The sequence below is a fragment of the Delphinus delphis genome, chromosome 6 (genome assembly GCF_949987515.2).
Source record: "Delphinus delphis chromosome 6, mDelDel1.2, whole genome shotgun sequence".
NCBI classification, from domain to species: Eukaryota; Metazoa; Chordata; class Mammalia; order Artiodactyla; family Delphinidae; genus Delphinus; species Delphinus delphis.
Genome location: NC_082688.1, coordinates 49,662,238 through 49,687,729, shown reverse-complemented (window position 1 = coordinate 49,687,729; position 25,492 = coordinate 49,662,238). Strand labels below are relative to the sequence as shown.

The 25,492-nt window shown below is 42.5% G+C and overlaps 1 protein-coding gene across 1 annotated transcript in view; it reads right to left on the bottom strand.

Annotated features, from left to right (window-relative positions):
• The window catches only part of APBA1 (amyloid beta precursor protein binding family A member 1), a 240,059-nt gene that overhangs the window by 60,123 nt on the left and 154,444 nt on the right, over positions 1–25,492 (bottom strand). The window contains exon 2 of the mRNA XM_060014643.1: positions 19,952–21,214. Coding sequence (XP_059870626.1) covers positions 19,952–21,145 — 1,194 coding nt within the window. The 5' untranslated portion in view covers positions 21,146–21,214. The remainder of the gene's footprint in view (positions 1–19,951; positions 21,215–25,492) is intronic.

The window sequence follows — 25,492 nt, the reverse complement described above, 5'->3', positions numbered from 1 at the left end:
GATGTGTCAAGAAATGTGCGGTTCTCCCCACATTTCTTGACACAGCTTCACGTACACACTGACTAGTGAGACAATCCATTAAAAAGTTGAGAAAGATTCCTCTTGGGAGTGGGGTCAGGTCAAGAGAAAAAACTGGAGCCTGGGGGTTAAAAAAAATCAATCTTTCCCATCACGTATCTTCATTCCACGCAGCACAGAGAACTGGAGACCTCGCGTTCTGCTGTGCAGATCATCAGACTGGTGTGTGCCAGTGATTCCAATATGGTGATGCTCTGATGACAGTGGGGAGATACCTGCCTTGCCCTGTAAACAGGGCTGGTCTGGAGCTGAACTGACAGGTAATACTCAAAAGGTGAGTTAAAATAATCAGGAATACTTCAAATCCAGGAGGAGAGAGCAAAAGCACACATACTCCTACCTCCTTTGGCTTTTTCATAATTGAAATAAATTACATATTTGCTCTCTGATAGGGACTTCCAGGTCAGGCCTTTTCATTTCCAAGTTGTAACAGTAAGATTATTACATGTTTAAAAACATTACCCTGGTCACATCAGGTCCTCACAGTTCACAGAAAAGTGAATTTTTTAAAATTGACAACACGGTTCTGTTATTTAGAGCATTACTCCCCATTGCCAAGGATATGGCCATTTACCGCTGACCCTAAGTTGCAGAATGGGCCGTTATATGTACCCTACCATGGCTTATGGTACCTTGAAAACATTTCATTTTTAAAGTACAGACCATTAACCTAAGTGAGTATATAAACCTGAGGAGAAATCAATGCATCCACTTTGACCTCAGCAAACATCATTCTCACTGCAGCTATTCGTATTCTAGCTGCCATCCTTCCCATGTATGTTCAGCAGTTTCTAAACTCTAAGCCCATTATCAAACCCACAGTTCCTGAACTCTTCAGGTTATTCACTGTCAAGATGCAAATCCACTTACCAATTAGGGTTCTTCATCTTAAGCAGTACAGCCCTATCCTTGACCTACTTTTTACCTCTTTACTCTTATGTGTGTAATATAAGCCAAATGTAAGTGTGTGTGCTTAGTACATACACAAACACAGCATGAAATTAAAATGAAAAACTCAGAACACTCAGCTCACCATATAACAGTTAATAAAGCAGTCACTTTCTATAAATTGTGCACATAATATACAGAAGTGTTTGCCTTTCTCTGTTTTTTCAAGAAAATGGATGATAACATTGAGACAATCCCTTTGTACAGTTAGTGATCTCTGAATAACGATTCCAACTCTTATTTTTTTTTTTTGTGGTACGCGGGCCTCTCACTGCTGTGGCCTCTCCCGTTGCGGAGCACAGGCTCCGGACGCGCAGGCTCAGCAGCCATGGCTCACGGGCCCAGCCACTCCGCGGCATGTGGGATCTTCCCGGACCGGGGCACAAATCCGTGTCTCCCCAATCGGCAGGCGGACTCTCAACCACTGCGCCACCAGGGAAGCCCCCAACTCTTGTTTTTTTAATAAGGCAAAGAGATACAGAAATCGAGTTTTAAAAGTCAAACAGTACTATATGGCTTATGGCAAAAACTGAAGTCCTTTCCCCTACTCCTCCCCACCCCCTTTTAGCATTTCTTCTGGTATTTACTTCCACATCATAAATAAGGTGTTTACACTGCCTCTCCTTGATTTTTCAATTGCAGACATTATTTCTTGGCTTCTACTATAAAAGACTAGGATTTACCTATTTTATACTATACCTTCCCTTATCCTCTCAATATTCCCATTTCTGGTTAATCAATATTCAGTGTTTGCATGCTGAGGACTACGCACGTGGTACTCCCTGAGGCGCACGCATTACATTATCGCATTTCGTGCCTGCATAACAATTGTTTTCAGTGAGGTAAATAGCTGCATTGTTTTTCCATTTGTTTAGTTTTCTGTATAGTGATCAATAATTTATGCCAAACTCTCTTAAGACAATCTAAGATTCCTCTCAGTACAAACATATTAGAAAATCTCAGATGGAGACAAGATAGAGTAAAAGGACTTGAGCACACCTCTTCTTACAAAACACCAAAATCACAACTAACTGCTGAACAAACATCAACAACAACCCCCCCCCACAGAACCTACTTAAAAATATACCCTACATTCAAACACAAAGAAGCCACAAGAAGACATTAGGAGGGGCGCAATCACAATAAAATCAAATCCAATACCCACCAGGTTGGTGACCCACAAACTGGGAAATAATTATACCACAGAAGTTCTCCAACAAGAGTGAAAGTTCTGAGCCCCACGTCAGGCTCTCCAGCCTGGGGGTCTGGCAGTGGGAGGAGGAGCCCCCAGACAATCTGGCTTTGGAGGCCAGTGGGATTTGATCACAGGAATTCCCCAGGACTGGGGGAAACAGAAACTCCACTCTTGGAGGATGCACACAAGGTCTCGTGCATACCAGGACCCAGGGGAAAAAGCAGTGACCTCATAAGAGACTGGGCCAGACCTACCTGCTAGCACTGGAGGGTTTCCTGCAGAGGTGGGGTGCAGCTATGGCTCACCATGGGGACAGACACTGGCGGCGACAGTTCTAGCGAGTACTCATTGGTGTGAGCCCACCAGGAGGCCACCATTTTCTCACCAAGACCTGGCCCCACCCAGCAGCCTGTAGGCTCCAGTGCTGGGACACCTCAGGCCAACCAACCAACAGGGTAGGAACACAGCCCCACCCATCAGCAGACAGGCTGCTTAAAGTCTTCCTAAGCACACAGCTTCCTGCTAAACACACTGCTTGACAGAGCCCTGCCCACCAAAGGGACAGGACCCAGCTCCAACCACCAGTGGGCAGGAACCAGTTCCTCCCACCAGGAAGCCTGCACAGCCTCTTAGAACACGGGGCAGACAGCAGAAGTGAGAAGAAATACAACCCTGCAGCCTGCAGAACAGAAACCACAATCACAGAAAGACAAAATGAGACAGCAGAGGAGTATGTCCCAGATGAAGGAACAAGATAAAACCCCAGGAAGAACGACTAAATGAAGTGGAGATAGGCAATCTATCTGAAAGAATTCAGAGTAATGATAGTAAAGATGATTGAAGATCTCGGAAAAAGAAGAGAGGCACAGATCTAAATGTTTAACAAAGACCTATGAGAACTAAAGGACAAACAGTGATGAGCAATATAATAACTGAAATGAAAAATACATTAGAAGAAATCAATAGCAGAATAATTGAGGCAGAAAAATGGATAAGGGAGCTGGAAAACAGAATGGTGAAAATGACTGCCACAGAACAAAGAAAAAAAATGAAAAGAAATGAGGACAGTCTAAGAGACATCTGGGGACAACATTAACTGCACCACTATTCATATTATAGGGGTCCCAGAAGGAAAAGAGAGAGAGAAAGATCTGAAAAAATATTTGAAGAGATAATAACTGAAAACTTCCCTAACATGGGAAAGGAAACAGTCACCCAAGTCCAGAAAGTGCAGAGAGTCCCAGGCAGGATAAATCCAAGGAGGAACACGCCGAGACAAACAGTAATCAAATTGACAAAAATCAAAGACAAAAAATATTAAAAGCAACAAGGGAAAAGCAACAAATAACATACAAGGGAATTCACATAAAGTTATCAGCTGATTACTCAGGAGAAACTCTGCAGGCCAGAAGGGAGTGGCGTGATATATTTAAAGTGATGAAAGGGAAGAACCCAGAACCAAGAATACTTTACCCAGCAAGGTTCTCATTCAGATTTGATGAAGAAATCAAAAACTTTACAGACAAGCAAAAGCTAAGAGAATTCAGCACCACCAGATCAGCTTTGCAACAAATTCTAAAGGAACTTCTCTAGGCGGAAAAGAAAAGGCCACAACTAGAAACAAGAAAATTACGGATAGAAAACCTCACCACTAAAGGCAAACATAAAGGCAGGAAATCATTCGCACACAAATATGATATCAAAACTAGGAATTGTGAGAAAAGGAGGGCACAAATGCAGGATACTGGAAATGCATTTGAAATTAACAGACCAGCAACTTCAAACAATCTTGTTTATATACAGACTGCTTTATCAAAACCTCATGGAATATCTACGATACACACAAAAAGAAAAAGCAGTCCAAATACAACACTAAAGTTAGCCACCAAATCACAAGAGAACAGAAGAGGTAGGGAAGAAAAAAAGACTTTGAAAAACAAATCCAAAACAATTAACAAAATGGCAGTAAGAACATTCATATTGATAAAATTACCTTAAATGTAAATGGATTAAATGCTCTAACCAGAAGATACAGACTGGCTGAATGGATACAAAAACAAGACCTGTGTATATGCTGTCTACAAGAGACCCACTTCAGATCTAGGGACGCATGCAGGCTGAAAGCGAGGGGATGGAAAAAGGTATTCCATGCAAATGGAAATCAAAAGGAAGCTGGAGTAGCAATACTCATATCAGACAAAATAGACTTTAATAAAGACTGTCACAAGAGACAAAGTAGAACACTACATAATGATCAAGGGATCAATCCAAGAAGAAAATATAACGATTGTAAATGTATCTGCGCCCAACACAGGAGCACCTCAGTATATAAGGCAAATACTAGCAGACATAAAAGGAGAAATTGACAGTAACACAATAATAGTGTGGGACTTTAACACCCCACTTTCATCCATGGACAGATCATTCAGACAGAAAATCAGTAAAGAAACACAGGCCTTAAATGACACATTAGACCACATGGACTTAATTGATATTTATACAGCATTCCATCCAAAAGCAGCAGAATACACATTCTTTTCAAGGGCACATGGAACATTCTCCAGGATAGATCACATCTTGGGCTCAAATCAAGGCCTCAGTAAACTTAAAATTGAAATCATATCAAGCATCTTTTCTGACCACAATGCTATGAGATTAGAAATCAACTACAAGAAAAAAACCCTAAAAAACACAAACACGTGGAGGCTAAACAATATGCTACTAAACAACCAATGGATCACTGAGAAATCAAAGAGGAAATTAAAATATACCTAGAGACAAATGAAACTGAAAGCATGACGGTCCAAAACCTACAGGGTACAGCAAAAGCAGTTCTAAGAGAAGTTTACAGCAATACAATCTTACCTCAGGAAAAAAGAAAAATCAAAACCAACCTATCCTTACACCTAAAGCAACTAAAGAACAAACAAAACCAAAAGTTAGTGGAAGGAAAGACATCATAAAGACCAGAGCAGAAATAAATGAAATAGAGAGGAAGAAAACAATAGCAGAGATCAATGACACTAAAAGTTGGTTCTTTGAAAAGATAAACAGAGTTGATAAACCTTTAGCCAGACTCATCAAGAAAAAAAGGAAGAGGGCTCAAATCAATAAAACTATAAATGAAAAAGGAGTTACAACAGACACGACAGAAATTCAAAGGATCATAAGAGACTACTACAAGCAACTATATGCCAATAAAATGGACAACCTGGAAGAAATGGAAAAATTATTAGAAAGATACAACCTTCCAAGACTGAACCAGGAAAAAACAGAAAATATGAATAGACTGAAATTGACACTGATTTTTAAAAAAACTTCGAACACACAAAACTCCAGGACCAGATGGCTGTGTGCACAAATTCTATCAAACATTTAGAGAAGAGTTAACATCTATCCTTCTGAAACTATTCCAAAATATTGCAAAGGAAGGAACACTGCCAAACTCATTCTATGAGGCCACCATCACCCTGATACTGAAACCAAAGATACCACACACAAAAAAGAAAAGTACAGGCCAATATCATGATGAACACTGATGCAAAAATCCTCAACAAAATACTAACAAACCAAATCCAGCAATACATTAAAAGGATCATACACCATGATCAAGTGGGATTTATCCCAGGGATGCAAGGATTTTTCAATATCTGCAAATCATTCAGTGTGTACACCACCTCAACAAATTGAAGAATAAAAACCATATGATCATCTCAATAGATGCATAAAAAAATTCTGACAAAATCTGACACCCATGTATGATAAAAACTCTCCAGAAAGTGGGCACAGAGGGAACTTAATGTAATAAAGGCAATATATGAGAAACCTACAGCAAACATCACACTCAATGGTAAAAAGCTGAAAGCATTTCCTCTAAGATCAGGAACAAGACAAGGATGTCCACTCTTGCCACTTTTATTCAACATAATTTTGGAAGTCCCAGTCATAGCAATCAGAGAAGAAAAAGAAATAAGAGGAATCCAAATCGGAAAAGAAGAAGTAAAACTGTCACTGTTTGCAGATGATATGATACTACTCATAGAAAATCCTAAAGATTCTACCAGAAAACTACTAGAGCTCATCAATGAATCTGGTAAAGTTGCAGGATGCAAAATTAATACACAGAAATCTGTTGCATTTCTATACACTAACAACAAAAGATGAGAAAGAGAAAGTAAAGAAACAATCCCATTTACCATCGTGTCAAAAAGAATAGAATACCTAGGAATAAACCTACCTGAGGAGGCAAAAGACCTGTACTCCTAAAACTATTCATATAAGATGCTGATGAATGAATCGAAAATGACACAAACAGATGGAAAGATATACCATGTTCTTGGACTGGAAGAATCAATATTGTCAAAATGACTATACTACCCAAGGCAGTCTACAGAGTCAATGAAATCCCTATCAAATTACCAATGGCATTTTTCATTGGAAAAATGAAACAAAAACAAAAAATCTTAGAATTTGTATGGAAGCACAAAAGACCCCAAATAGCCAAAGCAATCTTCAGAGAAAAATGGAGCTGGTCCTCCATTCAGGCACTGTGACTTCAGACTATACTACAAAGCTACAGTCATTAAAACAGTATGGTACCAGCACAAAGATAAATATAGATTAATGGAAAAGGACAGAAAGCCCAGGAATAAACCCACACACTTATAGTCAATTACTCTATGACAAAGGAGGCAAGAATATACAATGGAGAAAAGACAGTCTCTTCAATAAGTGGTGACGGGAAAACTGGACAGCTACATGTAAAAGAATGAAACTAGAACACTGTCTAACACCATACATAAAAATAAACTCAAAATGGATTAAAGACCTAAAAGTAAGGCCAGATACTATAAAAACCTTTAAACAGAAACACAGGCAGAGCACTCTGACATAAATTGCAGCACTATCTTTTTTGATCCACCTCCTAGAGTTATGAAAATAAAAACAAAAATAAACAAATGGGACCTAATGAAACTTAAAAGCTTCTGAACAGCAAAGGAAACCATAAACAAAACAAAAAGACAACCCACAGAACGGGAGAAAATATTTGCAAATGATGTGACCAACAAGGGATTAATCTCCAAAATTTACAAACAGCTCATGTGGCTCAATATCAAAAAAAAACCAAACAACCCAATCAAAAAAATGGGCAGAGATCTAAATACATATTTCTCCAAAGAAGACATACAGATGGTCAAGCGGCACATGAAAAGATGCTCAACATTGCTAATTATTAGAGAAATGCAAATCACAACTACAATGAGGTATCACCTCACACCAGTTAGAATGGCCATCATCAAAAAGTCTACAAACAATAAATGCTGGAGAGGGTGTGGAGAAAAGGGAGCCCTCCTACACTGTTGGTGAGAATGTAAATTGGTACAGCCTCTATGGAGAACAATATGGAGGTTCCTTAAAAAACTAAAAAAAGAGAGCTACCATATGAATGAGCAGTCCCACTCTGAGGCATATATATGATGGAAAACATGGTTGGAAAGGATATATGCACCCCAATGTTCACTGCAGCTCTATTTACAACGGCCAAGCCATGGGAGCAACGTAAATGTCCATCAACAGATGAATGGATAAAGATGTAGTACATATATACAATGGAATACTACTCAACCATTAAAAAGAATGAAATAATGCCATTTGCAGTGACAGGGATGGTAAGTGAAGTAAGTCAAACAGAGAAAGACAAATATCGGATGATATCACTTATACGTGGAATCCAAAAAAATGACACAAATGAAATTATTTCCAAAACAGAAAAACTCACAGACTTAGAGAATGAATTTATGGTTACCAGGGGGGAAGGGTGCAGGGGAGGGATAGATTAGGAGTTTGGGATTGACATGTACCCACTGCCATATTCAAAACAGATAACGAACAAGGATCTACTCTCCAGCACAGGGAACTCTGCTCAATGTTCTGTAAAAACCTAAATGGGAAAAGAATTAGAAAAAGAATATATACATGTATATCTGAATCACTTAGCTCTACACGTAAAACTAACACAACATTGTTAATCAACTATACTCCAATATAAACTAAAAAATTTAAAAAGTAGTATATCCTTCAAAGATAAAAAAAGTTCTAATTAAATACAGATATAAAATATTAAAAAAAACATATTAGGAAATCTCTCATTTCCACCATTTCTGGAAACCTCCTACCTGGAGCTCTCCAAGTTATGGTCCACCCTAGACTGGCTGATGCCTTGTCCTGCTACATGGTTGTCATCTCCTCCCCCATCACCCTGGGCATTGCTTTGCCTGTTTCTCCTGTTAGATTCCGTTTCCCGGATCCCATCTTCTTTCTTGAGTTTGATTTACATGCCCATTTTGGGGAAGCAATCCTTTACTAGCTTCCTGAGAAAAGGTGCTTGGGAGGTAAATTTTCTGGGACTCTGTGTAACTGAAAATATCTTTATTCCACCTTCACACTTAATTGGCAATTAGACTGGGTGTAGGCCTCCCAGTTTCCAGTGTTGCTTTTGAGGAGTCCATCACCATTTTGATTCCTGATCATTTGTAACCTGTTTTTACCTCTCTGAAAGCATGGAGGATGTTCTCTTTCTACCTTCTGTTCTGAAATTTATGTGGATCTTTTTTTTATTTCACTGTTCTAGGCACCCAATGGAATCTCATTTTCTTCCATTTTCTTTTTCTTTTTTTTTTTTTTTTTGCGGTACGCGGGCCTCTTACTGTTGTGGCCTCTCCCGTTGCGGAGCACAGGCTCTGGACGTGCAGGCTCAGTGGCCATGGGCCACAGGCCTAGCCGCTCCGCGGCATGTGGGATCTTCCCAGACCGGGGCACGAACCCGTGTCCCCTGCATCGGCAGGGGGACTCTCAACCACTGCACCACCAGGGAAGCCCGGCCAATGGAATCTTTTAATCAGGAAACTCTCATGTCCTTTGCTTTCAGGAAACAGTCTTTCACAATATCTCAATTTTATCTAGGTTCCTACTTCTTTCCATCCATTACCTTAATTATTCTACTTTCTTGAAGATCTCCTCTACTTTGTCTTCTAAGCTTCCTACTAAAGGATTTTAAAAATTCCTGCTGGCATTTTTTAATTAAAAATTTTTGGGGACTCTGGGAGGGCTCACGCCAGGGAGTGCTTCCCAGAACTTCTGATGCCAGTGTCCTTGTCCTGACTGTGAACCACAGCCACCGCCCACCTCTGCAGGAGACCCTCCACTGCTGGCAATTCCCTACACCAGGAAGCCTACACAACCCACTGAACCAACTGTAGCCACTGGGGACAGACACCAAAAACAACGGGAACTACGAACCTGCAGTCTGCAAAAAGGAGACCCCAAACACAGTAAGAAAAGCAAAATGAAAAGACAGAAAAACACACAGCAGATGAAGGAGCAAGATAAAAACCCACCAGACCTAACAAATGAAGAGGAAATAGGCAGTCTACCTGAAAAAGAATTCAGAATAATGATAGTAAAGATGATCCAAAATCTTGGAAACAGAATAGAGAAACTGCAAGAAACATTTAACAAGGACCTAGAAGAACTAAAGATGAAACAAGCAACAATGAATAACAGAATAAATGAAATTAAAAATACTCTAGAAGGGATCAATAGCAGAATAACTGAGGCAGAAGAACGGATAAGTGACCTGGAAGATAAAATAGTGGAAATAACTACTGCAGAGCAGAATAAAGAAAAAAGAATGAAAAGAACTGAGGACAGTCACAGACCTCTGGGACAACATTAAATGCACCAACATTTGAATTATAGGGGTTCCAGAAGAAGAAGAGAAAAAGAAAGGGACTGAGAAAATATTTAAAGAGATTATAGGTGAAAACTTCCTTAATATGGGAAAGGAAATAGTTAATCAAGTCCAGGAAGCACAGAGAGTCCCCTACAGGATAAATACAAGGAGAAATACGCCAAGACACATATTAATCAAACTGTCAAAAATTAAATACAAAGAAAACATATTAAAAGCAGCAAGGGAAAAACAACAAATAACACACAAGGGAATCCCCATAAGGTTAACAGCTGATCTTTCAGCAGAAACTCTGCAAGCCAGAAGGGACTGGCAGGACATATTTAAAGTGATGAAGGAGAAAAACCTGCAAACAAGATTACTCCACCCAGCAAGGACCTTATTCAGATTTGATGGAGAAATTAAAAACTTTACATACAAGCAAAAGCTGACAGAGTTCAGCACCACCAAACCAGCTTTACAACAAATGCTAAAGGAATTTCTCTAGGCAAGAAAAACAAGAGAAGGAAAAGACCTACAATAACAAACCCAAAACAGTTAAGAAAGTGGGAATAGGAACATACATATCGATAATTACTTTAAATGTAAATGAACTGAATGCTCTGACCAAAAGACACAGATTGGCTGAATGGATACAAAAACAAGACCCATATATATGCTGTCTACAAGGGACCCACTTCAGACCTAGAGACACGTACAGACTGAAAGTAAGGGGATGGAAAAAGATATTCCATGCAAATGGAGACCAAAAGAAAGCTGGAGTAGCAATTCTCATATCAGAAAAAATAGACTTTAAAACAAAGACTATTAGAAGAGACAAAGAAGGACACTAATAATGATCAAGGAATTGATCCAAGAAGAAGATATAACAATTGTAAACATTTATGCACCCAACATAGGAGCACCTCAATACATAAGGCAAATACTAACAGCCATAAAAGGGGAAATCGACAGTAACATATTCATAGCAGGGGAGTTTAACACCCCACTTTCACCAATGGACAGATCATCCAAAATGAAAATAAATAAGGAAACACAAGCTTTAAATGATACATTAAACAAGATGGACTTAATTGATATTTATAGGACATTCCATCCAAAAACAACAGAATACACATTTTTCTCAAGTGCTCATGGAACATTCTCCAGGATAGATCATATCTTGGGTCACAAATCAAGCCTTGGTAAATTTAAGAAAACTGAAATCGTATCAAGTATCTTTTCCGACCACAACGCTCTGAGACTAGATATCAATTACAGGAAAAGATCTGTAAAAATACAAACACATGGAGGCTAAACAATACACTACTTAATAACGAAGTGATCTCTGAAGAAATCAAAGAGGAAATCAAAAAACACCTAGAAACAAATGACAATGGAGACACGACGACCCAAAACCTATGGGATGCAGCAAAAGCAGTTCTAACAGGGAAGTTTATAGCAATACAATCCTACCTTAAGAAACAGGAAACATCTCGAATAAACAACTTAACCTTGCACCTAAAGCAATTAGAGAAAGAGGAACAAAAAACCCCAAAGTTAGCAGAAGGAAAGAAATCATAAAGAAACAGGAAACATCTCGAATAAACAACTTAACCTTGCACCTAAAGCAATTAGAGAAAGAGGAACAAAAAACCCCAAAGTTAGCAGAAGGAAAGAAATCATAAAAATCAGATCAGAAATAAATGAAAAAGAAATGAAGGAAACGATAGCAAAGGTCAATAAAACTAAAAGTTGGTTCTTTGAGAAGATAAACAAAATTGATAAACCATTAGCCAGACTCACCAAGAAAAAAAGGGAGAAGACTCAAATCAATACAATTAGAAATGAAAAAGGAGAAGTAACAACAGACACTGCAGAAATACAAAAGATCATGATAGATTACTACAAGCAACTCTATGCCAATAAAATGGACAACCTGGAAGAAATGGACAAATCCTTAGAAATGCACATCCTGCCAAGACTGAATCAGGATGAAATAGAAAATACGAACAGACCAATCACAAGCACTGAAATTGAAAGTGTGATTAAAAATCTTCCAACAAACAAAAGGCCAGGACCAGATGGCTTCACAGGCGAATTCTATTAAACATTTAGAGAAGAGCTAACACCTATCCTTCTCAAACTCTTACAAAATACAGCAGAGGGAGGAACACTCCCAAACTCATTCTACGAGGCCACCATCACTCTGATACCAAAACCAGACAAAGATGTCACAAAGAAAGAAAACTACAGGCCTATAACACTGATTAACATAGATGCAAAAATCCTCAACAAAATACCAGCAAACAGAACCCAACAGCACATTAAAAGGATCGTACAGCATGATCAAGTGGGGATTATCCCAGGAATGCAAGGATTCTTCAATATACGCAAATCAATCAACGTGATGCACCATATTAAAAAATTGAAGAAGAAAAACCATACGATGATCTCAATAGACGCAGAAAAGCTTTCGACAAAATTCAAAACCCATTTATGATAAAAACTCTGCAGAAAGTAGGCATAGAGGGAACTTTCCTCAACATAATAAAGACCATATATGACAAACCCAAAGCCAACATCATCCTCAATGGTGAAAAACTGAAACTATTTCCACTAAGATCAGGAACAGGATAAGGCTGCCCACTCTCACCACTCTTATTCAACATAGCTTTGGAAGTTTTAGCCACAGCAATCAGAGAAGAAAAGGAAATAAAAGGAATCCAAATCAGAAAAGAAGTAAAGCTGTCACTGTTTGCAGATGACATGATACTATACATAGAGAATCCTAAAGATGCTACCAGAAAACTACTAGAGCTAATCAATGAATTTGGTAAAGTAGCAGGATACAAAATTAATGCACAGAAATCTCTGGCATTCCTATACACTAATGATGAAAAACCTGAAAGTGAAATCAAGAAAACACTCCCATTTAGCATTGCAACAAAAAGAATAAAATACCTAGGAATAAACCTACCTAAGGAGATAGAAGACCTGTATGCAGAAAATTATAAGACACTGATGAAAGAAATTAAAGATGATACAAATAGATGGAGAGATATACCATGTTCATGGATTGGAAGAATCAACATTGTGAAAATGACTCTGCTACCCAAAGCAATCTACAGATTCAATGCAATCCCTATCAAACTACCACTGGCATTTTTCACAGAGCTAGAACAAAAAATTTCACAATTTGTATGGAAACACAAAAGACCCCGAATAGCCAAAGCAATCTTGAAAACGAAAAATGGAGCTGGAGAAATCAGGCTCCCTGACTTCAGACTATACTACAAAGCTACAGTAATCAAGACAGTATGGTACTGGCACAAAAACAGAAATATAGATCAATGGAAGGAGATAGAAAGCCCAGAGATAAACCCACACACATATGGTCACCTTATCTTTGATAAAGGTGGCAGGAATGTACAGTGGAGAAAGGACAGCCTCTTCAATAAGTGGTGCTGGGAAAACTGGACAGGTACATGTAAAAGTATGAGATTAGATCACTCCCTAACACCATACACAAAAATAAGCTCAAAATGGATTAAAGACCTAAATGTAAGGCCAGAAACTATCACACTCTTAGAGGAAAACAAAGGCAGAACACTCTATGACATAAATCACAGCAAGATCCTTTTTGACCCACCTCCTAGAGAAATGGAAATAAAAACAAAAATAAACAAATGGAACCTAATGAAACTTCAAAGCTTTTGCCCAGCAAAGGAAACCATAAACAAGACCAAAAGACAGCCCTCATAATGGGAGAAAATATTGGCAAATGAAGCAACTGACAAAGGATTAATCTCCAAAAATTTATAAGCAGCTCATGCAGCTCAATAACAAAAAAACAAACAACCCAATCCAAAAATGGGCAGAAGACCTAAATAGACATTTCTCCAAAGAAGATATACAGACTGCCAACAAACACATGAAAGAATGCTCAACATCATTAATCATTAGAGAAATGCAAATCAAAACAATGAGATATCATCTCACACCAGTCAGAATGGCCATCATCAAAAAATCTAGAAACAATAAATGCTGGGGAGGGTGTGGAGAAAAGGGAACACTCTTGCACTGCTGGTGGGAATGTGAATTGGTACAGCCACTGTGGAGAAGAGTATGGAGGTTCTTTAAAAAACTACAAATAGAACTACCATATGACCCAGCATTCCCACTACTGGGCATATACCCTGAGAAAACCATAATTCAAAAAGAGTCACGTACCAAAATGTTCATTGCAGCTCTATTTACAATAGCCTGGAGATGGAAACAACCTAAGTGTCCATCATCAGATGAATGGATAAAGAAGATGTGGCACATATATACAATGGAATATTACTCAGCCATAAAAAGAAATGAAATTGAGTTATTTGTAACGAGGTGGAAGGACCTAGATTCTGTCATACAGAGCGAAGTAAGTCAGAAAGAGAAAAACAAATACCATATGTTAACACACATATATGGAATTTAAGGGAAAAAAATGTCATGAAGAACCTGGGGTAAGACAGGAATAAAGACACAGACCTACTAGAGAATGGACTTGAGGATATGGGGAGGGGGAAGGGTAAGCTGTGACAAAGCACGAGAGTGGCATGGACATATATACACTACCAAACGTAAAATAGATAGCTAGTGGGAAGAAGCCGCGTAGCACAGGGAGATCAGCTTGGTGCTTTGTGACCACCTAGAGGGGTGGGATAGGGAGGGTGGGAGGGAGGGAGACGCAAAAGGGAAGAGATATGGGAACATAAGTATATGTATAACTGATTCACTTTGTTATAAAGCAGAAACTAACACAGCATTGTAAAGCAATTCTACTCCAATAAAGATGTAAAAAAAAAATTTTTTTGGAATGTTCTTTCTTTAAAATGGCATCCTAATTTAGTGGCTCCCCTATCTTCTCCTACCCTTCTGAGAATACTGATGAATGTTTTATAGTTTTTTCCTGCTCTGAGTACTGCCTTTATTTCTCCAAGTTCCTTTTCCATTTGCTCTTTTTGTGTCTTTGTCTTTCATGTTAAGAGATGTTCGTCAAATGTCCGGAGATCCTTGGATATCCACCATATTTAACAGTGGGTCCCAAAAAGCCTGTTGGAAGGTCCATGAGCAGCAGTAACCTTCATTGCGTGGTGATCAGGTAGGGAACCAGATTTTATGCTGGAAAAGCCCCAAACATGAGTAACTGTAGGTACCTACTCTTGCATCTTTCTGTTTCCTCAGAGAGGAATGTTCTAATCTCCGGCTGGGGCTGGGGGCTGCGAGGGGGTAGGTTCTAAGCCTGATGGCTAAGAATTCCAAGCCTTTCTCACAGTCTCACTGCTTAGTGGGTCCTGTGTTCCATAAGGTACCCCTTAACCCCTTTTTCAGCTGTGGCTAGTTCCAGCACTTCTCAGGCTCACCCTCTCTTTACAGTAAACCTCCCACCTTCTGTGGGGGGTGGAGGAGAAGTGGAAACTTGGTGGCATGGGCTGGAGAAGGGATTTGGAGTCTAATTTCTCCTGTGACACACCTTCAAACAATCCTCTTTTGTTTTTCAGCCATACTCCTGCCATCGGCGGTATCTGGTGTCTCAAATTCCTTAGCCTTCCTTGGGGGTCCCCGGCACAAATCCTCACAGAGTAGGGAACACAGAAACCTCATCAGTGTATGAGTGAGAATCGATCAGGCTGTGCTGTGGCAACAAACCACCCCAAATCCCCAAGGCTTAAAACAACAAAGGTTGCTTCCTCTCTCACACTACATGTCCACAGGGGCAGGAGAGAGCCCGGCTCATCACGGTCACTTGGGACCCACACGGACAGAGGCTCTGCCATCCTGTGACACCGCCATCTTAACCTGAGGCTTCAGGGGAAGAAGATGCTCTGAGCTGCTCCCGCCTAGAAGCAACATCACATTTCACTGCTCCCGTTTCACTGGCCTTGTCTTGCTCCTAGGGTATGAGGAGGTGCAGTGCAGTCATCCCTGGGCTTGAAAGCAGAGGACAACTGGCAATATGGGGGAGGGGCACTAATGTCTACCACAGCCAGTCACCACTATGGTGTTCCAAAATTTTGTTGTTCTCATCTGCTGCTGTTTCCTCTGTCTCCTGGTGATTGTGGCTTTACGTATTTTTATAATTTTACTGTCATTTTAGTGTAGCTTTTTTTTCCGAATTTTGTTTTATTTATTTATTTTTAAACAGCAGGTTCTTGTTAGTTATCCATTTTATACATATTAGTGTCTGTATGTTTAGTGTAGCTTTAAGAGGGAGCAGTGATAAAGACCAATTCAAACTGTGCAACACACTACTCCAAGTAGCCAAAACCCTCCCATTACGCTGTGTGCTTGCTCCCATCCATCCCTCTGATTCCACCCCCGCTCTGTTCTCTACTCAGAGTGAGTTTGTTGCCTAAAGAGAGATGGGTAGGCTGCGGAACTTTTCAGAACTGGTCATTCATTAACAATACTTTTCAAGAAGGGGGCTGGGTGGTAGTTTTCAAACATATAGCTAGAAAAGAGCCTTTACTAGAAGCAAAGCATTTATAAATACTTTTTTCAAAAAACAATTATATTCACTCACTGCAGAGCATCTAGTCTATGTTCAGTAAGTCCTTGCTAACGAGCAATCCTATTTTCGCATTCTGTAGGATTCACTTGCAAACAGATGCCAGTTTCCTCCAAGTATGAGAAAAATGCTAAAGGTCCGAGTGAATTAAATGTAGTGTTTAGAACTAACAAACGTCAGGTAGATAGCTAGTGGGAAGCAGCCGCATGGCACAGGGATATCGGCTTGGTGCTTTGTGACTGCCTGGAGGGGTGGGATAGGGAGGGTGGGAGGGAGGGAGACGCAAGAGGGAAGACATATGGGAACATATGTATATGTATAACTGATTCACTTTGTTATAAAGCAGAAACTAACACACCATTGTAAAGCAATTATACCCCAATAAAGATGTTTAAAAAAAAGTAGTGTTTAGAGCAGATTTAGCTATCAGCAGATACCTCTGGCAAGTAGTAGTACAGGTGGTTTTTATTACCATCTATTTGCATCACTGTAGTTTCTGATGTTGCTATTTTGAGAACGCGCTGTTTCTGTAACAAGAATTCCAGGGCCCCTTTTCCAGGCCAGTTGACCAAAACCACAGTGGGAGAGCCCCTTCCATGAAACCACACCTGTGGTTTAGGTCTAGGTCTCTAATTAGCTAGGTCTCTAATCCATAGAGCTAACATGGGGAAACTACCCAGATGATACTTGTCCTTTACATCAGTGGTTCTTAATTTTTCACATACTCAAGAATCACAGGGAGAATTTACAAAACAGAAACAAACAAGGAAAACAAACCTAATGAACAAAACCCCAGATCACTGGACCCCATCTTAGGTATTCTGGTTTGGAAAAGAAAGGTAGTAATTTGTATTTTTAACAAGTACCTTCCAGAAAGACTTCAGGCCACGTGGCTTTTAATAGTGCTTTTCCATTTTCTACAACAGTATACACGGAATGAGCATTCAGTAAATATTTTTTGATGCTGAGGAAGAAATCCACAGAATGTATGTATTTCCCCCATGATACCATCAAAGAGGTAGCAAATGAAGGTCTTTCCGATAAATGTGGCATGACCGATGAAATGCAACCCACAAATTCAAATGGCTTAAAGACAACTGGTGGAATATTTTAAAGCACACGTCTTGGGGTTTGCTTTGTATTAACTATTCATAACCCAGAAAGCCCAACTAACCAATTTCTTAGTGTCAAGTTGAATTTCTGACTGGATGGGTTTCTAAAGCATCACCCAATATTCTGGAATCAATTCTACCTCCTGAATGAAACATCTTGCAAGAGGGTTAAGCTGTTTTCCTAGTTCAAATGGATAAAAGCAAGCCCCCAGCCCTAGTGGAGGCTGGGTGATGGGTTCATCGTGAGGCTGCAGGGACCAGGTGGTTAAGCTAGTAGTTTCATGGAGCTGGTGCAGGTGAGAGAGCTGAAGGAAGAGGCCAGCATCTGGACCGAATGCTCCCGCATCTTTTTCTCGGATGGCTTTCCAAGTTTCTAAAAAGGATGTAGAACCCGGCCTCTTGACAGCTCCCTACTTTTAAAAACCTGCTCCATTTCCACTACATTTGCAAAATACTTGCTGCACTCCATCCCTCCAAGCCACAGGGAACCTGGAGACAGCGGGAGGTCACCGACAATTCTGCACGTGAGTGCACCTATTTTTAACTGTTTGACTGTGAAGCCTGGAAAGCAGAGGGAGACACCAAGCATGCTAAACTAACTGACCCAATGCCGCCCCCTGGTTGGGAGGATGCAGATCCCTTCCCAACCTTGCCTTAAAGGTGCCAGCGATTTAATCAGCTAACAGCCAATGCTGTTACTAAAAGAGCAGGCGAACGATACCTTTCTGATCTGCATAGCCCTTTACCTATTTAAGTAAAATGAACAAACAGCTTCCAATAATTGTTTCTCACTCCAAAAGATATACCGAGAAATAGGCTGGTGCAATCATAAAATGCAGAATTAAATGAAACCGAATTTAACCACTTGACCCTTCTTGTACTCCAAGCTCGCATTTTAAACGAAAGTGCTTTAAAAAAATGAAAGTGCTTCAAAATTATTCAAGAGAATGGAAAAGTGAGAGTCAGAGGAGAAAGAGAATCTTTAGAGCCAGGTAGTGGGGGTAAAGGTTAGCCTTCTTGATTTATTTTGAATAGACTGTGGTGACACTCAAGCTTGCCGAGCTATCAAATTTCTTAGGTATTTCAAACACAGAAAATAAAATGCAGACAGGGCAGCAATAGCTTTCTGTAGCTCTTCACAAGAAAGTGTATTTCAGTTCAAAAACATGTCTTTTGTGAGGTGAGAAGGACACTCTGGTACCACCAGAGATGAAAACTAAGCCCTTCCTGAAAGTCACAGTGAAAAAACTGCAGACACCCCCAAAAGGCAGAAGGATTTCCTTGATTTCCTCCAAAGAGGCCACACTATCCATCCCAAACTTTTAAGGGTTGCTTTAAGGCAGTGGTTCTCAAATTATGGTCCTGGGACCAGCAGCATTAACATCACCTGGGAACTTATTAGTGACAACGTTGAGTTTCACCTGAGCCCTGAGATCCTGGAAAACAGCAAAGGTTAAGGGCTCCGCTCCCCTCGTTTTGTGTTCTGGAAATGGCTTAGGCAAAGAACCTACCTTCCCATTAGACTTGAGTAGCTCACAGGTGCCCCCTTGTTTACCTAGGACATGGCCAGACACAGCCCCTCCAAATTTACATTCTTTGCCTGACAAATGGTTAGTTGAACTGCTGATTAATCAAGACAAAATTCTTATTAACCAGCCTTCGATGAAGCTCCTCGCCTTCTTCCAGGTCCTTGAACTTTGGCCAGCTTCCCACCCCTACTCAACAGCTCCTCCTGGGAATAGGCTGATGTCAGGTTAAAACACTCTTTCCTGGGCAATGCGTTCAAGCCGTGCTTCATCCCACTTCCTCACACCTTGTTCTTCCAAGCCTTGTTTACTCCTCCCTCCAAAAGAACCCCCTTTGTGCCTAACTCTAGAGACGCTTGCAGATCTTAGAGGTTCTGCTACTGCAACAGTCCCCCTTCCCCTGTTACAATAGGACCTTTCCCCTTTGCAATAATGCTTTCCAATAGTCTCTCCTTACTCAATCCAGACCTGTTTTTTTATTTGACGTTAGAAATACAAATTCTCAGGCCCCACCCCATACCTTCTAAGTGGGAAACTAGGGGATGGGAAGCGGTGCGCCTGGAAATCAATTTCTGAACAAGTGCTCCAGGAACAGTTTGAGAACCACTGATTTACGGCAACCTCTCAACACTTAACTCCCTCCCACCTGTGTTTCACTCAGGCGCGCTTAAGCACAAGCTGTTTCTGAGCATCCCCACAGATCGTTTCTCTCATCAAGTCATTTCCCAATGACAAACGATGCCACCGAGCGCCCGTCTCCCCTCCTGGCCGCGCGTGGAGCTGAGCGGGCCTGAACCCGCACACACTTACATCTCCATCCACCGGCCTCTGGTCGTCACAATCCCTGGTGGGACTAATGTCCTGGCGCATGACCCAGATGGGCTCTTTGGGCTCGTCGGGGGTATAAGGCGAGCGTATGGTCCTGGTTTTCACCTCCTCGATGGCCTCCTTGATGTCCTTGATGGCCAGCGAGATGGCATCCCTCTTCTCCTTGCTGTACCGCTGCACCGCCTCGCCGCCAGCCGCCCTCTGCTGCCCCGCCGGCGCCTGTAGCCCGGGGCTGTCCGGGCGGCCCCCGCCCGGGGTGGGGGCGCGCTCCAGGTCCTGCTCGGCCTCAGGCATGTCCTCGGCCGCCTTGTCGAGGCTCTGCGAGCTCATGCTCTGCTTGACCTCGGCCACGATCTGGTCGATGTCCTCTTCCTGCTCGTAGCTGTCCATGCGCGGGTAGGGCGCGAACTCGGCCTCCTTCTCGGGGCTGTCGGACTCGCCGTCGGAGCGCTCGTCGTAGTGGTGCAGCCGCGCGCCCAGGGCCTCCTGGCGGTAGGCGGCCGCCTCGTCTCGCTCCTGCTCGTACAGCCGCAGGCCGTCGCGCGCGTCCAGCTCGGGTGCGTCCCCGATTTCCTCGTACACGTGCTCCTGGAGGCCCCCGTAGTCGGCGTAGGGCTCGGCATAGGGCTCGTCCTCGCCGCGGTGGAAGAGCCGGTGCGTGTAGACGTAGCCCGAGTAGGCAGCGTTCATGGCCTCCTCGTGCTCCAGCGAGTGGAAGTGCAAGTGGTTGGGCAGCGCGCGGCGGTGCGTGGCCTCGGCGTGCTCGGCCTCCGCCTGCTCTGTGTACTCCTCGGCCTCGGGCCGGTACTGCACTGCGTACGCGCTCTCGTCCTCGGGGTCCTGCGCGCGCTCGGCGTCGTAGCCCTCGCGCGCTGCGGCGATCACGTCGCCCTCGGCCGTGTCCGTGTGGTTGTGGAAGCCACTCTCCGTGCTGGCGGAGCGCGCCAGGCACTCCCCGCGCTCCTCCTCCTCCTGCTGCTGCTGCTGCTGCTGCGGCCCGGGCTGGGCGCGGAGGTCCTCGACGGCGCGCCCGCGCGGGGGGCGGCCCGCATGGTGCTGCTGCTGCTCCTCCTCCACCTCCGGGTGCTCCAGGTCGGCCTCCACCGACTCGTTCACCTCCCCGCCTGCCGCCTCGTCCGTCACCTCCACCTCCGCGGCCGCCTCCAAGTGGTTCATGGTGGGCGTCGGCGACGGCTGGGAGAGGGGCTGGGCCGGCTCACTGCGCTCTCATTCTGCTCCACCCGGCTGGAAAAACAAGAAGGGGGGAGGGGCTATTACGTGGTTCAGACTGTAGGCGGGAGCTGAGTACCAAGATACCATAAAAACAGCTGTTATTGATCCCATCTGAATCTCGGTCAATTCAAAAGTGATTGCAAATTAAGCTCAGCCTGAGAGCACATAGTTCATCTTCTTCGTAGCACGTGTCGTAATTTGTAATTACATATCTCCTTGTGTAATTGCTTACTGGCTTTCTCCCTTCCCCACCCCTCAGACTGAGAGCCTCTTGAGCCGTTAGTTCCCCACCATGCTTACTATTCAGGTTCTGTTTCTGATGCATATGAATAGAGAGTACTACCAAATTGAATGAGACAATTGACACATTTTCCATCTGCTAAGGGATAAATCTAAGTTATACTAGAAACGATTTTTAAAATAAGTTTCAAGGGAAAAAAATAATCTTGGAATGTTTTGGATCCGTTGCTGTCAATACAAATTCGCAGCCATTCTGGGGGAGGCTATCAACCGTCAATGGGTTCTCGTCCTGGCACTGCTGGCTCTGTTGCCTCCGGTTAAGTGGCTCAATTTTCCGGACCTCCACCATGAGACTGGACTCATTTCCTATAGCAGGATGTTAACACCTATTACCTAGATAAGAAAAGACTCCGTGGTCAAATAAGTCTGGGAAATGCTGACTTCGAGTTGACTTTTCATTGTGAATATTCAAGGGGAGGAAAATACAGGATGCTCGGTTCACAAACTTGTTTGACTGGGAAACACTTTTTTCCTACAGGCCAGTGTTCTGACAAATGCACTTAGAGAAATACAGACTAGCTAATTTCTAATACTCACTTCCCTCATACACCCTGGATCTACAATTCTTTGATTCTATGAATTAGCATTATAGCTGATATTGGATAACACGCTTATTTCTTTAAAATATGGCTAGGTCTCTTTCCCTATTTTCAGAGGGACTTGCAGCTAGAGACACAGCTTTGGTTTCAACCTCTCAATTCTTATCACAAAATAGCTTTATAGCATAATCTGTGTGCAATGTATGGAAATAAACACAAAAGATGTAAAGAACAGCAAAAACAAGCAGGATCCCTATGATTTCAAGACATTTATGGTAAATAGGTTCAACATGTGTAAACTTTTAGGGACTTCCCTGGTGGTCCAGTGGGTAAGACTCCGAGCTCCCAAGGCAGAGGGCCCAGTTTCGATCCCTGGTCGGGGAAATAGATCCCACATGCATGCCACAACTAAGGAGCCCACATGCCACAACTAAAAAGATCTTGCATGCTACAACTAAAGATCCCGTGTGCCGCAACTAAGACCCGGCACGGCCTAAATAAATAAATATATTTTTAAAATGTGTAAACTTTTCTCATAGTGTTCTTTTGGAGAGCTTATCTTACAAATGGACAAAAGTGGGAAGTGAACTCTTCAATGTAATAGCAGAGAGCTCCAGGAGGACCAGGAACATCTGATGGACTCTTTCATGTTTTGATGCATTATATTCTGCTCAACTCCAACCACAATGAAAGCAATTTCCTTCAGGCACTATGACAGTCCCAGTAGTAAAGGAGGCCATTTTGGAGCTACCAAGTTCACCTTAAAGCAGAAGTATCATCTTTCTCCCATTCTTTGATGGATCCACCACAGACTAATACTCACTAGAAAGCAATTGTGGTTTAGCAGAGATGATCAATCCTTATTGCCTCCTTCCTTGATAAGAGTCCCACTTCATACAAATTAGACCCTGTCTTCTTTGAAAAACTGTGGCCTCCTCTCCTTTAACCCCTGAGAACAGTGACTGTGAACTAGGTATAAGAAAGTTTTCCAAGTACGAGTCTCCACTCAGACCAGATGGATGGTTAACGCACTGAACAGAAGAGGCAAATGCTGGTGCTGAGGGCCCCCAGGTTAGGTGGCCTCCAGCGGATCACGCAAAATACAAAACAAATATTCAATTCAATACAACACATGGACGACAACAGTCTATCCAAGTTTCCTTTATAAGGACTCTCTGGAAAAGACAACAGATAAAAACCACACTCATGTACAAATCTAAGTCTGCTGAACACAAAGAAAGCATTCACTGGGAGGGATACCAAACATGCCAGATACTTCCCGGGGTACTGTTGCCCTGCAGTGTGTCAGCTGGGTGTGCTTAGTGTTAGCAATGCAACAACCACCATCCAAAACACCTGAACCAGCCAAGAATTCATGATAACCATGTGCAGAACTGATCAAAACACTGTCCTCAGTGAAAATGGCATTTTCCCTTTTCACTTTGATGAAAATCTATCGATATAGGCATCAGAAAGAGATTTTAGTTTATTCTGGGTTAAAATTGTATTTGACCAGCAAATGGTACCATCTCATAGAGCACTGATCCAAAGGAAATGAGATTTCCATGCATGTCCGTACACTGAGTTATGGTAAACAAAGTTACAAGAAACCACTACTTTAGGGAAAAATACTGTCAAAATAATGCAGTTTTGCTACAGTGGAGCTTTCTATTCACTGGGTGCATTGTCCTTATACCCCCTCCCCCGGCCTCAGGGGAGTATTCCCGCACGCACGGAGCATTTCTATTTCACTCACCACCGTGGTTTCAAGAATATAGTTTGGGTTGCGGTGTTTGCGGCATGTTAATTACTAACAGACATCGATTTGAGGGATTTCTCTAGGACAAAGGCAACTCCCAACTTTTAAAGATGGAGCTGACGTTGGTGGTCGGGTCCATCGGCAGCGCACGAGAGGATGGTTCCCTATACCCTGGCAACTTTGGGGGTGATATTTATTTAAAAACCCCACTGAGGCTATTTTGAAAGAATCCAAGGTTATTGTGGGTATAGAGATTGGTACCACCTTTTTGAAAAGCAATTTGGCAAGATGAATTAAAATCTTAAAAAGGTAATATACCTTTGCCCCAGTAACTCTACTTATAGAAATCTCAAAGGAAAAACTCAGATGTGGACAAAGATGTTTCTCACGGTATTTGCTTAAAAAGTAAAGATTATAAATGCTAACTATTAAGCGCTAACATTAAGTACGAATAAGTACAGTGCTAATAAGCGTGTTAGCATCATATTGCAGTTCAGGAAGGTGTGGGGCTTCTCTGGCTGGCTAGCTCCACCTGGAGTTCCCACAGCACTCAATCTCAACCTGCCACAGCTGAACATCTCAGCTCCCAAACCGGGCCCCGCCTCCTGAATTTCCTGTATGGCTGAAAGGCACCACCAAGTCCCCAGTCCAGGAATAATTACTGAGTTGTCTCTTTCCCTAACCTCCTTCCCCAGACTGAGGACCAAGTCCATTGTCTTCATAGCTCTCGCATCATCCTCGCTGCCACTACCTTGTCTCGGTCCCTCTCGCCTACAAAATTTCCTTGACTAATTTCTCAGTCCCCTCCAGTCGATCCTCACCTCACTCTGAGCCAACCTGCTCATCTTTCTAAATGCAAATCTGAATCCCATAGCCCTATTTCTCAAACTCTTCAGCGATCTCCCTCCAGTACATAGTACAGATGCTTAGCTAACTATCTACCAGACATTACTAGGCATTTGCCACATAACGACTCATTTAATCCTCACACTAGCCTATGAAGAGCATACTCTTCTATCGTCTTTAGAGAGATTATTGTCAGCTCTTTTAAAAATGAGGAAATGGAGGCGGGTGGTGTTAGGTGATTGCCTAGGTCACACACCTGCTGGCGGAACTAGTGTCACCCCCCCTACCCCACCCCCGCCCCTGCCCCCGCCTTTAGGCTCTGGTGCTTGAGTCCTACTCCTGACAAACAGAGCCCTTGGGCCACATCACTCCTCCTAGCCTCATCTTCACGCTTCACCTCCACCCTGTATTCTAACACCCCGAAGTCCTGACACTAGCCCTAACTGCCTTCCCTATCCTCAGCACATTTTTTTTTTTTTTTTGCGGTACACGGGTCTCTCACTGTTGGGGCCTCTCACTGTTGGGGCCTCTCCTGTTGCGGAGCACAGGCTCTGGACGCGCAGGCTCAGTGGCCATGGCTCACAGGCCCAGCCGCTCCGCGGCATGTGGGATCTTCCCGGACCGGGGCACGAACCTGTGTCCCCTGCATCGGCAGGCAGACTCTCAACCACTGCGCCACCAGGGAAGCCCGACCTCAGCACATTTTTCACCTAACTTTTCTTTGATGAATCTGTCTTATCTTCCCCAAAGCAAGCTCATACCTAATGAATGTCTATTACGTGCCAGCCTCCAGGCAATGTTCTGGGCGTAGAGGCAGAGCAGTGGCCAGGCCAGACAGGCTGTTCT